Here is a 13,751-nt window from a genome sequence, read left to right on the forward strand (position 1 = left end):
ATATCCTCCTCATTTCCCTCCATCTCAAACAGCTTCCACAAGGGACATCTGCCCTCTTCACAGGCTGTCCTTCCAATGTCTCAGAAATCTCTTTCCATTTCAAAAGGGCCTCTTCCTCTCATCCCCTAGCCGTGAGTGCCTGCATCCTCTTTAAGGTCTGGGGGCCCACAGGGACTCACTTCACAGCTAGGTATCTCCAGTAGGCCTCTTTGTGGGACAGCAGCCCTACTAGTAGACCTAGTTGGGGGCAGTATTTGTTGACCCGTGAGCTTTGAATGGACTGTCAGTTGCAAAGCAGTGACATGTAGAATTTTGCTTTTGTTTTTGCAATTTCTCTTTGTTGGTGATCAAAGTAGAACCCCTAGGACCCTTCCCAAAGCTTTATCCCTCACAGCTTTTGCCTGTGGAAACTATAGTGTTCCTCTGCATCCCAGCATCTTCCTTCTTTCCATGTCTTTCTTTTCTTCCTTCACCTGCCCCTTCTGGAAAAGTATATAATGTTGAAGCCTATGGCAAGGGCCAGAAGCCAACTCGCATTTATTTTCTCATTAGTGGAAAGCAGATGTTTGACTATAGTTAGACAACTCTATGGAGTTGGGCAGAGGAGGAGGTGAGTCTAGTTTGGGCATGCTCGGTAGCAATCTCCTCAGCCTTGACCTCTGCATAAAGGAACCCTGCATCTTATGACATTACAGCTTGACCTTTGCTCAAGTAGTTACTTCTTCAGACTGCCTGAACAACTGGGCAGTTGGGACTTATATCTCTGAACCTCTTCGGAGGCATCGGTGTTTATGGTAGAACCCCTCTTAGACCAGGAGCAAACAGGACCAAGGATTTGCCTATGAGTACACCTTCCTTTCACCTGGGATTTAGCCCTAGTTAGTCCTAAACTCCTATCTCTCCGGAGATACACTTCTGGGCTGCCAAGTAGGTGCTCATTTGTTTACTAAACAAAGGTCAACTAGGCTGATGATGGAAGAAGAAACAAAAGGACTTGAACTAAAGGTCCTCATGGAAGGAAGACTAGGGAGGGGCTCAGAGAGGTTGATAGGAGGCTGCCAAGGCAGATCTGGACTCCTGCTCAGCCAGCCTCCACTCAGGTCTCAGTCTAGCTGACTAAACCCTGGAGTATAAGCCTCAAGCCCACACAGCCTGACCCAGCCTCTCCCTAGTAGGAGCAAAGAGAGTTACCTTTTCTGTCTTTCCTCCCTGCAGTTCTTGGTTCCCAACACACTGTCTTTGAGGGGCAGAGCAGCTTTGGGATGTTCATTCAGTTTTTTATCCTGTACCAGTGATGACTGCTTCCCTTTAGCTGAGCCATCACTGCGGTAGAGGGCTTAAAGCAAGCCACCCTTTGTGTGTCATCCCCTAGTCGTGAGTGCCTGCATCCTCTTTAAGGTCTGGGAGCCCACAAGGACCCACTTCACAGCTAGGTATGAAGTGGGTCCCACATACTGTGCACACATACACTGTCCTTCTAGACACATATACATGTTGTCTGGACTCCACTGGGTTCACAGGAAGGTCTGGCATAAACATCCAGAGCATCTTCATATGATAAAGGCACCACATGAAGCTCTGCCTTTGATAAACTTGCTTACACCAGAGGCCTCTTTAGGCTAGAACCTACCTTCTGAGGGTCTTGGGGGCTCTCTCTGACCACCTTAGTAAGCAATGAACTCCTTGTTTCTCCAAGTCCTTCTCTAAAACCCCAGAGGAAGCTGAATGTTGAAACCATTTTAAGTCATTAAAAATGAGAAATAAACACATTTTTCTGTCATCTTCTTTTAGTCAATTTATCCTAGCTACTAGCTAGCCTTTTGACACCTCCTTAAACTAACTTGAATGCCATTCTGTGTTGTAGAATCCAGAGAAGGCTTTTCTTAGCTCATAGCATTTTCTGGCTTGTCTAGGCTGCGAAAACTCATTCAGATCTTGACACCATTGCTCAATTTTTGGACACGGAGCTGGCTTAATAATGGGGTTTGGGAGCCAACGGAGTGTTACAAACTGGGCCACCTCTTTTCCATGCAAAGGCAGTGCTCTGTATGGCTGTTAGGGAAAGTTCTAGGAGCTTGGCTTAACACCCTAGAGAGGTAGGCACTGATAGGAATCAGTGGATGCCCCCAAAGGGGGAACTTGGGCCCAAAGGCTGCTGGGTTTGGGGTGAGAAGACAGTACTCAGAAGATTTTTTTGTTTTGTTTTGTTTTTAATTGAAGTGAAGTTTACCTAACATAACTGTTCTAAAGCAAACAATTCAGTGGCATTTAGTGTACTCATTATGTTGTACTGTCATCTTCAGGGCTGTTTTGATGCCTTGAACTGAGTCCTTGTCTCTTTTCTTCTTCCCGTGCACCACCACCCACCCCCAGACCTCTGGGTAGAGTTGTATAGTGGCCGAAGGGTGCACTGGAAGTCAGAGTTTAGGGAAGTTTTGCCCTCCCCCATTCCACTTCTCCAGCCCTGGGCCTGGATACATTTACGTGGAATTCTGTATTTTTTTTTTTACTTACCTGTCTGGTTGAGGTATTTAAAAAGGTTTTTGCTTTTCATCCCCAAACATTTGCCATACCAGACTCTCTATAGATAATTGTCTTCATCTGCCCCTAGTGGAGGTCCCCCTGGGCAGAAAATGAAGGTGAATCCCCATAGGGTGTGGGGGACTCTATTTTCTGTAGGAGGACAAGGTGAGCAAGAGCATCAGGGTTGTGCCTCGTGTAGAAGCTCCCTGGCTTTGTGCAGGGTTCCTGTTCTGGAAAAGTTGTTGGGGAATCAAATCATTTTCTAAGTATACAAAGACATGTATCCATTTATGGGTATCCTATAGTGAATCCTATTGTAAAGTAGAAGATGCTAGTAATTCATATGGGCTGCAAACGTGAATTTTTTTTATGTTGGGTTAGCTAAAGGCCCATTTCTGCTGAGATTGTGAAGGAGGGATTTGGACTCCTTCATTCATCTATTTGCTTATCTATTTATTGAGCACCTATTAGATTTTGGGTGCTGTGCTGTGTGTAGAAGGCCAGATAGTAAACCCTTTCTACCTCATGCTCAGCCTTAGCTCCCCAAGCTGTCCAAACCCCGAGAGCCCTCTAAAGGGTCACCCTTTTGGGCAAAATTGGAGCCAGGCATATGACTCACTTACCTTTGACCCTTTAGAGAAAAGAGCAATAACCAAGCTAGCTGAAGGAAAACAGACTCGTTTTTCCTCTCAGAAAGAATGTGGGGGTAGGGGAAGTTGGTGCAGTTTGGTTGGGGGTATCAGAGGAAGTATCAGGACTGCTCTGCCTTCCACTGATGAAAGGGTTAGCAATTTACCACTTGAGGTCACTGAATCACAGGTTTTTGTTTTTCCTGACAGAGACCCCATGTGAACCTATGTTTAAGGCCTCTTTTCTTTCTTTTCCTTTCATGTCCCTCAGCTGGTTGACTTAGTTGGAGGCCATGGGGTGGGATGTGATGGGACCCTGGAAAAGAGACAAACTGATTGTTGGGGTGGCCACTCACATTGAGGTGAAAGGCTCTATTCTTAACAATGAATCCCTGAGGGTGCTTTTTAAAAAATTCTTGAGACAAAATTAATGTAATATAAAATTAAGCATTTAAAAGTGAACAATTCAGTGGCATTTAGTATATTCACTACCTTGTGCAAGCACGACCTCTCTTTTAGTTCCAAAACATTTTCATCAGCCTAAAATGGAACCCCATACCCATTCCAGGGGTCCTCAAACTTTTAAACAGGGGGCCAGTTCACTGTCCCTCAGACTGTTGGAGGGCCGGACTATAGTTTAAAAAAAAAAAAACAAACTATGAACAAATTCCTATGCATACTGCACATATCTTATTTTGAAGTAAAAAAAACAAAATGGGAACAAATACAATCACATCGCCTCATGTGGCCTATGGGCCGTAGTTTGAGGACCCCTGCAACAGTTGCTTCCTATTCCCCCTTTCTTCCTACCCCCAGAAAATACTAATTACTCTGTTTCTATGGATTTACCTCTTCTAGACATTTCATATAAATGGAATCATATGATAGGGGGCCTTTTGTGTCTGTTTTTTTTTCCATGTAGTCCATCAATGCGTTAGCATATTTCAGTATTTCAATCCTTTTTATTGCTGTATAATATTGTATAGTATGCATATATACACCATTTTGTTAATCCAGTCATCCTTTGATGGACATTTGGGCTGTGTTCATCTACTTGGCTATTATGAATAGAGCTGCTATGAGCATACATGTACACATATTTGTTTGAGTATCCATTTTTACTTCTTTGGGGTATATGTGTATACCTAGGAGTAAATTGCTGGGCCCAGGGTACTTTTTCAAGGAAAGGATCAGAGTAAAGGACTAAAAGTTGTGGGCTGAAGGTAGGGGAGAGGGAGGATCAAGGAAAAGGAAGGTCACTCTTCACCCTGATTGTATGTGAACTTTTATGAGGAAATGTGAATTGAAACTGCCACAATCAAGCAAACTTTGGAGTTCCTTTCATGTGCCACTCATGGGCCTGTTTAGCTTCTTTGTTCATGCCAGTTAACTTTTGGCTGTCTCAAAAAGGCAAATTCACCTGCAAATGGCAAAAACTTGGCAGTTAGCAAAGAGAATTAGAGGAATGTGCTAGAGGCTCTGAAGGCAGTTCCTAGAGAGGAGTCCCGGGAATGTGGTGAGCCAGGGCTGCTCTGTTGGAATCCTCTTGTTGGGGAGAGGAGGGCAGCAGTCATTTGAAAGCATATGTTTCAGTGTGCTGGTAAAACAAGCATTTTATAGTCTCACTTTTTGGTAATTTATTCCTGCCTCCACCCCTCTCCGGATATTTATTAAGCTCTTGCTGTATGCCAGGCACTGGGCTTAGGAACATGAGAGATGATAGTGAAGAAGACAGCCATGGTCCCTGCCTTTTTGGCAGCCACCAATTATCTCCCATGACACCTAGCACAAGGTTAAGCACAATAGACACCTACCTGACAAATACTTCTGGAAGAAACTATTTCCAACTCTCAAGTGACACAGGGTACTGAAGAGCGTATGAGCCAGCAGCAGGACCTCAATCTTTTCACAGAAGGCACAGAAGACCTAATGTGCATGACTAAAGGTTTCCTGCTCGGCTCAGTCATTACTTTGAAAGCTTCTTACTGAACTGCTTTATGCTACTGGGAACTCCTCATTTCCTGGAAGGTTGCTAAAAAATGAGGAGTTATAGTAGCTCACAATAGCTAACATGCATTCTTATTGACAGGATGGTCCCAGAGGGATTTGGGTCACGGGGGTGCTTTCCATTGGAGGAAACTAGCTCTGTTCCTTTGAGAGTGGCCACCAACTTCCTCCAGGGATTTGCTTTTCATAGGGTACCCTCACCTGCACCCTTTGGACTCTTCTTCTGGTTACTCAGGTGTCAATTGAGGGGTGGTGGCAACCGTATACAACTAAGTTTGCCAGTTATACTAGGTGGCATATTGGCAACCACTGGCCATGTGCCCACAGATGACACAATTAAATTTGTCATGAAAGCCAGTGGACCTGTTTTTTGTCCAGGTGAGACTGAGAAGTGAAACAGTTGCACTAGATAATGCCTAGTTAGGAGACAAGGAGGGTAAGGGGGTGTGGCCTGACATCTGTCTTTAGGGTTTAAACTACGTTTACCATTTTAAAATGCATAATTGAGTGACAATAAGTGCATTCACAATGTTATACAGCCATCACCACTATCTAGTTTCAGAACATTTTTTGCCATTTCAGAAGGAAACCATGTCTCCATTACCAGTTATTCCCCATCCCCCTCTTTGCATCACTACTAGCAGCTACAAATTTGCTATCTATCTCTGTAGATTTGCTTCTTCTAGATATTTCATATAAATGGAATCATATAATGTGGGGCCTTTTGTGTCTAGTTTCTGTCACCTAGCATCATGTAACATGTCAGAATTTTCCTTCCTTTTTAAGGCTGAATAATATTCTACTGGGTGGATATACCACAATTTGTTTATCCACTTATCTATTGATGAACACTTGGGCTGTGTTTAGCTTTTTACTATCATCAATAGAGCATCTGTGAACATGCATGTACATGTACTTGTCTGAGTATCTGTTTTCAGTTCTTTTGTGTATATACTTAGGAGTGACAGTGCTGGGTCATATGGTAATTCTGTGTTTACCTTTTTTTTTTTGAGACAGTCTCATTATGTCACCCTCGGTAGAGTGCTGTGGCATCACGGCTCACAGCAACCTCAAACTCTTGTGCTCAGCCTCAAACTCTCTTGCCTCAGACTCCCAAGTAGCTGGGACTACAGGCACCTGCCACAAAGCCCTGCCATTTTTTTTTTTTTGCAGTTATCATTGTTGTTTGGCAGGCCCCGGGGCCACGTTTGAACCCACCAGCTTCAGTGTATGTGGCTGGCGCCCTAGCTGTTGAGCTACAGGCGCTGAACCTGTGTTTACATTTTTGAGGAACCACTAAACTCTTTTGTCAGCAGCAGAACTATTTAGTATTTCCACCAGAAATTTCATCAGTTGAAGGGCATTTGGACAGTTTCCACCTTTGGGCTATTGTGAATAGAGCTGTAGCGAACATTTGTGTATAAGTTTTTGTTTGAACACCTGTTGTCCATTCTTTTGGGTCTGTACCTGAGAGTGGAAGCAAGAGGTTTTACGGGGATAAAACTGGCCATTTTCCCCATGGTTTTCAAAGATAAAACAGAAGGAATTATGTTTATTAATCTTAACTATAATTTGGAGAAATCGTGATTAGATAGATGAACATTGTGACTAGCAGAGAACTAATATAGATAGGTTTAGTTTCTACTTGTACAGAACCCTACTCCCTTTAAAACAGGGGTCTCAAACCTAAATGCCGTTAGGTTGATCATGTAAAAGAGGGAGACAGACTGGGTGGGGAATGGTGAACTGAAGCCCACATATGTCACCACTCTCTCCAGCTAACTATTGAATTTGGACACAGTTTGCCAGATCTTCTGTTTTTGTTTTTTTTTTTCCCATAAAAAAATTGGAAATCTGGACTGTTAAGTTAAAAGTGCCCAATTTCACGGCACCTGTGGCTCAGTCAGTAGGGCGCTGGCCCCATATACCTAGGGTGGTGGGTTCAAACCTGGCCCCGGCCGAACTGCAGCAAAAAAATAGCCGGGTGTTGTGGCGGGCACCTGTAGTCCCAGCTACTTGGGAGGCTGAGGCAAGAGAATCGCTTAAGCCCAGGAGTTGGAGGTTGCTTTGAGCTGTGTGATGCCATGGCACTCTTCCGAGAGCGATAAAGTGAGACTCTGTCTCTACAAAAAAAAAAAAAAGTGCCCAATTTCAAAATGTTGGACATGAATTAAATTTTTGTAAACACTGGGCAAAACCGCAGACAGTCAACAAGCTAGATTAGGCTCCTGGCTACTGGTTTGTAGTCTCTGACCAAGAGCAGGACATGTCCCTTTCTCTGGTCATGCCTGGCCACTCTTGTGGTCCTTCCTTCCTGCCTCCCATTCTCCTAGCCTCCTATATGTGGACTTTGCTCTAAGACTCCTTCAGCCTGCCCTCCTTGTCTCACTGCTTTCTCTTCTTTCATTAGATCACCTCTCGGATCTTCAGGGCCGGGCAGAAGGTGATCCTGGTGTATCCTGGGATTTTTACAGCAGTTCTGTGTTAGGTAAGTTTTAAGTGGGATTCTTCCCACCCTTATCTGTGGCACAGAGATGTGGAATTTGATTTTGCTTTCACTGATTCTTCTCAATGATAGGAGTAGCCCTGTGGGGATATCCGTTCTTCACCTGTTAGTAGCTTATAGACCCTTTCAGCCCAAACCCTAACACATTTTTCCCCCAGACTCAGAAGTCATTTACCTAAACCAGGAGATGCAGCACTGATTTAGACTAAGCCATCTCTTGTTGGCCTCTACCACTCCTCACCCTGGCCACTTTATTTTTTTGAGACAAAGTCTCATTCTGTTGCCCACGCTTAGAGTGCTGTGACTTCAGCCTCCCTAACAGCTGGGATTACAGGCACCCACCACAATACCCAACTAATTTTTGTATTTTTTATTAGAGAAAATGTCTTGATCTTACTGAGGCTGGTCTCAAACTCCTGAGCTTGAGAAATCTTCCTTCCTTGGCCTCTCAGAGTGGTAGGATAATAGGTGTGAGCCACTGGGCCACTGTGGGTAATTTTTATTTTTATTTTTACTTATTTTTATTTATTTATTTATTTATTCATTTTTTTTTAAGAGGCAGAGTCTTACTTTGTCACCCTCGGTAGAGTGCTGTGGCGTCACAGCTCACAGTAACTTCCAGCTCTGGGGCTTAGGCGATTCTCTTGCTTCAACCTCCCAAGTAGCTGGGACTACAGCACCCGCCACAACACTCGGCTATTTTTTTGTTGCAGTTTGTCCGGGGCTGGGTTCAAATCCACCACCCTTGGTATATGGGGCTGGCGCCCTATTCACTGAGCCACAGACCCTGCCCTATTTATTCATTTATTTTTTTGAGATAGAGTCTCACTATGTCACCCTCAGTAGCATGCCATGGCATCACAGCTCACAGTAACCTCAAACTCTTAGGCTCAAGTGATCCTCTTGCCTCAGCCTCCCAAGTAGCTGGTTCTATAGGCGCCCACAACAATTCCCAGCTATTTTTTTTGTTGTTGTTGTTATTGTTGACATTGTTTAGTAGGCCCAGGCCAGGTTCGAACCCACCAGCCCTGGTGCATGTGGCTGGCGCCCTAACCACTGAGCTATGGACACCAAGCCTGTGGGTACTTTTTAAATTCTCTTCCCTAAATGGCTAGTGCCTGTAGTCCCTGCTACTCAGGAAGCTGAGACATGAGGATCCCTTGAACTCAGGAGTTTGAGGTTGCTGTGAGCTATGATAACACCACAGCACTCTACCCAGGGTGACAGGGTGAGACTGTCTCAAAAAAAAATTCTCAGCCGGGCGTTGTGGCGGGCGCCTGTAGTCCCAGCTGCTCGGGAGGCTGAGGCAGGAGAATCGCTGAAGCCCAAAAGCTAGAGGTTGCTGTGAGTCCTGTGACATCATGGCACTCTACTGAAGGCGGTAAATTGAGACTCTGTCTCTACAAAAAAAAAATCTTATTTCCTGGTTTCTTTCTCCTCTCTTGCTTTGTCTTAACCCTGCCAGAAGCCACTATGAGCATTGTCACCTCTTCTCATATTATTCATACTCAAGCAGGGCCAAGCCCTGCCCCTACAAGGCACACATAGTTTTGAGATAGCTTCTGTCTCCTGAGACTTTAGTATTCTGACCCCAGATTTCTTCTCCTGAAAGATAGCACATCTTTATCCATGGTTGTTTTCTAGCATCACCCATTGGACTAGGGGCTGAGGAGAAAGGGAAGAACCTATCCCTAAGCTTGGATGAAGTTGCAACAAGAGAAGGTTGGGATGGAATGCAACAGTCCACACCCAGACATGAGCCCTCAGTAGGTTTCAGGGATCCCTGCAGGCAATGAGGCAGCTTGGGAAAGCTGCAGCCAGAGAAGGGGAGGTGTTTTTACCTTGCTCTTGGCTGCTGATAGTATCTTCAGGCTTCCATCTCCAACAGCTGAGCAGGTCATCCTTCACATCACCTTGCTTCCAATCGGAGGGTGGAAGAATGTAATAAATTTCTGGCCACAAAATGCATTCTTCCAGGACTAGAACTTTCACGTGCCCACCCAAGGATGAGAGCCATGGGATTAGCAAAGCCTCACTCCAACCAGTGGCTTGTGGCCTTCTTGTTTATCTCCCCAGCACCACCTTTTGCACTCCTGATACAGCATTTCTTTTTTTCAGTTTTGTGCATGTAGCCAAGTCCTAATTTCCTACGTGCTCTTCTTACAGAGGAAAAAGACGGGTTTGCCTGTGACCTCCTGCATAATCCTCCTGGGAACTCTGATCAAGAAGGAGATGATGTGGAAGAGGATGATTTCATGTTCGAACTGTCAGACAAGCCTCTTCTCCCTTGCTACAACCTGCAAGTGTCAGTGTCCTGTGGGTAAGTGTCTGAGAGATCCATAGGGACCAAGTGCCAGGATCCTGGCATCCCCTGGCTGATCTCCCCAGGAGGGTAGAGTTCTCCAGGAAAAAGTGAGGACCTGGCAAATGAGCACTAGAGCATAGGAAAGATAGATGATAATACAGGACACAAAGGCCTTTCCAGCCCTGATCAGTTATGTTCAAACTAGAGGCTGAAGGCTCTAGATCAGTGGTTCTTAACCTTCCTAATGCTGTGACCCTTTAATACAGTTCCTGTGGGTCACGACCCACAGGTTGAGAACCACTGCTCTATATGCAGTTCTTGAACCCAAAGTCTAGATTTACTTTTGAGAGGTTTTTTTTGCCCTGTTCCTGGGTGTGAGAGATGATCTGGGGAGATATTTGGACTGATAACAGTATTAGAATCTCCAAAATGTTTGTAGTTTCTAGGGACAACCAGACAGAATGTTTGAAATTGAGATTGTTGGAAAAGCCAGGACATACGTTTGCCATAGCTGTGGGGCCAGTAGGGTCCTTCAGGAACCCACAGGCTTCCTTCTCATAGCCATATATAAGTGTTGATGAGTTGGTGGCACCAATGCTGTCATCAGCTCAGATTACTGCATATATTATAACAGGGATCATCAGTTTTCAGAGACTAGAATATACCTGAGACTTAACATTAGAAGGAACCCAATTTAATCCTTATTTGATGACGCAGAAGTCAGCAGCACCGTGGTTGATGCTGGTCTTCCATAGGTCGGCTCATAAAAGTATGGATTTGTAGGATGAATTGCCCTTTTGTTCTTAGCCTCTGTTAATTGTTTTTTCTTATTGGTGTCGTCATGTATTTCAAATAACTTTTGTAAACAATTTGAAGGGTAATTTGTTTTTGATAACTCTTCTTTAAAATATCAGACTCTATTTGAAAAACAAGTGAACTAGCATGAGGTGCACAGTGTAGGGAGCTGGGCAGACAGTGGATTAGGAGCCCTTCAAGTGATACCCTCTGTTTATGGCCCTAACCATTAGACCACAGTTTATTTGCATCCCTTCCCCCATGGCCTAATAAGAATAAAAATAGCCTATATGATCACACTAGTAGGGTGTCAAGTTTCAGGGCTTTTGGTCCTTATTCTTCTGGGCATAAGCTGATCCCTGAGGGTGGGGCGGGGCCTTTGGGATATAGTATTGCACAGTTAATTAATTCCTCCGAAGTATTCAGCACCTCCTTCCCTGAAACAGGATCTTGGACCCCAGGTAGTAAAAGGACCAGGGTAGTCTCTTGTTTTAGGTGTGGACAGAACATGGGCCACCAAGGGCTCCGTGTTCCTCAGTGAGCTAGGTAGCAGGCATGTTGTCCAGCCAGAGCTCCTTACTAGCAAAACCTAGTTTTCCTGATGTTATATCCTCCAGTACTTGTTCCAGAGCTGCTTTTCCCCAGGGCTACAGCACAATGTGAAATTATCTGTTCTTTAAGAAGTATGGGGAGTGTAGAATGATGACTCTGAGGCCCTGTGGGATTCAGAAGAGCCTTCTGAATTATCAAAGCAAGACTGAATTCTGATCACTGGGGTGAATATTCTGAGGTTCCCCCCCCAATTCTTTGGGAGTAATGATCCTCCTTTCCCTAATTGTATGAGGTGACAGAGTTCACCATCATTTGGAAGAAATTTAGAGATAAGGATTGTAGGTCTGGGCAGATGTTTTAGGTGCTATGTAGAATATTTGATTCCATAAACATGTCTTAAGCAGCTGTACCAGGTCAAACTCAGAGAACCAGATCATAGTTCTGGCCTTCAAAGAATCCATGGGATAGTGGAGTAGACAGATAGCATATAATTAACTCCAATAGAAGAAAAAATGGGTCAGGCACAGTGGCTCATGCCTGTGATCCCAGAACTTTAGGAGGCTAAATCAGGAGGATTGCTTGAGGCCAGGTGTTGGATACCAGCCTGGGCAACATAGTTAAGACTCTGTTTCTACAAAACTTAAAATAATCAGTCTGGCATTGTTGCACATGCATGTAGTCCCAGCTACTTGAGAGACAGGGGTGGGATGTTGGCTTGAGCCCAGGAGTTTCAGGCTGGTGTGAGCTATATTCATGCCACTGTACTCCAGCCTGGGGAATAGAGCAAGAGCTCATTTGTAAAAAACAAGACAAAATGTCCTAAGCAGATTTATTATTGTACAAAACTCAATGAGTCAAGTAAAAAAAGTTCCATTTGAACCACAGGTTAAGTTTCTTTCGCATCCTTTCTGAAATGGGCTGTGGTTAGAAGTATTATAATAAGCATGGGAACCAAGTGCCATGTGAGCATGGGTAAGGTTTCATGGGCATCTAAGGTAGCCCCGAATGGAGAGTAGGATGAAGGATGTGATCGTGGGACATACAAGTTCAGAAAATTCAGAAAGCAGGTGTAGTCTTGTCTCTCATGGCTGGCACTTGGTAGGGTGGGAGATACTCTGTGTGTATGTGTGTTTTATAATAATTTGATATTAATACAATATCAGGGGTGTGGGCTAAGCCCTGGGGAAGCCTGCTAAAGAGTTTTAGGTTTTGGCAGGCCCAGTTCCCTCCTGCTTGCTTTTTGTTGGGAGAAGTCAGGCATGGATTGAGTACTTGCCATTTAGCTAAAATCTGGACCAGGTAACATGGGGGGCAAGAGAAAATTTGATAATTCAGGTTGGCTATTGGGCTCAAGAGTTTGAATAAGGTCATGTTTAGAAGTTCTTGTATAATATGCTAAAGAATTTGGAGTTTTTCTGAGGCACTGAGAATCCCTTGACTGTTGTTTAGGGAGAGAGTAGAAGGTCAGTTCCTGGCTTGGCACTAGTAGCACAGTGGTCACAGCGCCAGCCACATACACTGAGGCTGGTGGGTTCGAACCCAGGCTGGGCCAGCTAAACAACAATGACAACTGCAACAAAAGAAATAGCCAGGCATTGTGGCGGGCGCCTGTAGTCCCAGCTACTTGGGAGGCTGAGGCAAGAGAATTGCTGAACCCCAAGAGTTTGAAGTTGCTGTGAGCTGTGATGCCACAGCACTCTGCTGCGGGCAACAGAGTAAGACTCTTATCTCAAAAAAGAAGGTCAGTTCCTTTTTAGAAAATTCTAATGCTAAGAGAGGATCTAATGAGGGTGGGTCGGGGTGTGGAAGAATGACTTTTGACAGAAGGAAACCAGTTAGAAGGCTGACACAGTATAGCCCAGGCCAGAAATGGTGAAAGCTGGAACTGGGACAGTGGAATGGCAAGGAGGGAAACCCTGTAAACCAAGGAGGCAACATTTCTTCCTGGTTTAGTCCAGGGACGCATTTGGCCCCTGACCGGCCTCTCTAACACCCCTTCCAGCTGTCCCCAGTCTGCTGCCCAGTCAAGTGTGCTCGGCAAAGTCAGACTCTCTGTAATGTGAGCTCTGGCCCTGCAAAAACACTGGTGCTGCTGCAGAGAAAAAACTTGTCTAATGCATTCCAGAGCCAGAGAGAGAAATGCCTTTTGGATTACCCGCAGTTTAGGCCTTTCTCCACGGCTCCCTCTCTGCTGGGGAAGATCTTGGAGAACCAGGAGGCAGGGCATGATGGAGTGAGAACTGGAGGAAGAACAAGCCAGGGTTGGCAGGGGCGGGAGTGAGGGAAAGACTGGGCCTGGCACGTGGTAAATCCCAGGTCACAGGGGTGTGGGCTAAGCCCTGGGGAAGCCTGCTAAAGAGTTTTAGGTTTTGGCAGGCCCTGTTCCCTCCTGCTTGCTTTTTGTTGGGAGAAGTCAGTCATGGATTGAGTACTT

At 45.0% G+C, this 13,751-nt stretch overlaps 1 protein-coding gene across 8 annotated transcripts in view; it reads left to right on the forward strand.

Annotated features, from left to right (window-relative positions):
- The window catches only part of BCORL1 (BCL6 corepressor like 1), a 73,997-nt gene that overhangs the window by 57,842 nt on the left and 2,404 nt on the right, over positions 1 to 13,751 (forward strand). For all 8 annotated transcript variants that reach the window (XM_053580455.1, XM_053580451.1, XM_053580459.1 and 5 more), the window contains 2 exons: positions 7,570 to 7,647; positions 9,832 to 9,985. In XM_053580455.1, the coding sequence (XP_053436430.1) occupies positions 7,570 to 7,647; positions 9,832 to 9,985 (232 nt within the window). The remainder of the gene's footprint in view (positions 1 to 7,569; positions 7,648 to 9,831; positions 9,986 to 13,751) is intronic.

The sequence above is a fragment of the Nycticebus coucang genome, chromosome X (genome assembly GCF_027406575.1).
Source record: "Nycticebus coucang isolate mNycCou1 chromosome X, mNycCou1.pri, whole genome shotgun sequence".
In the NCBI taxonomy this organism is placed as follows: domain Eukaryota; kingdom Metazoa; phylum Chordata; class Mammalia; order Primates; family Lorisidae; genus Nycticebus; species Nycticebus coucang.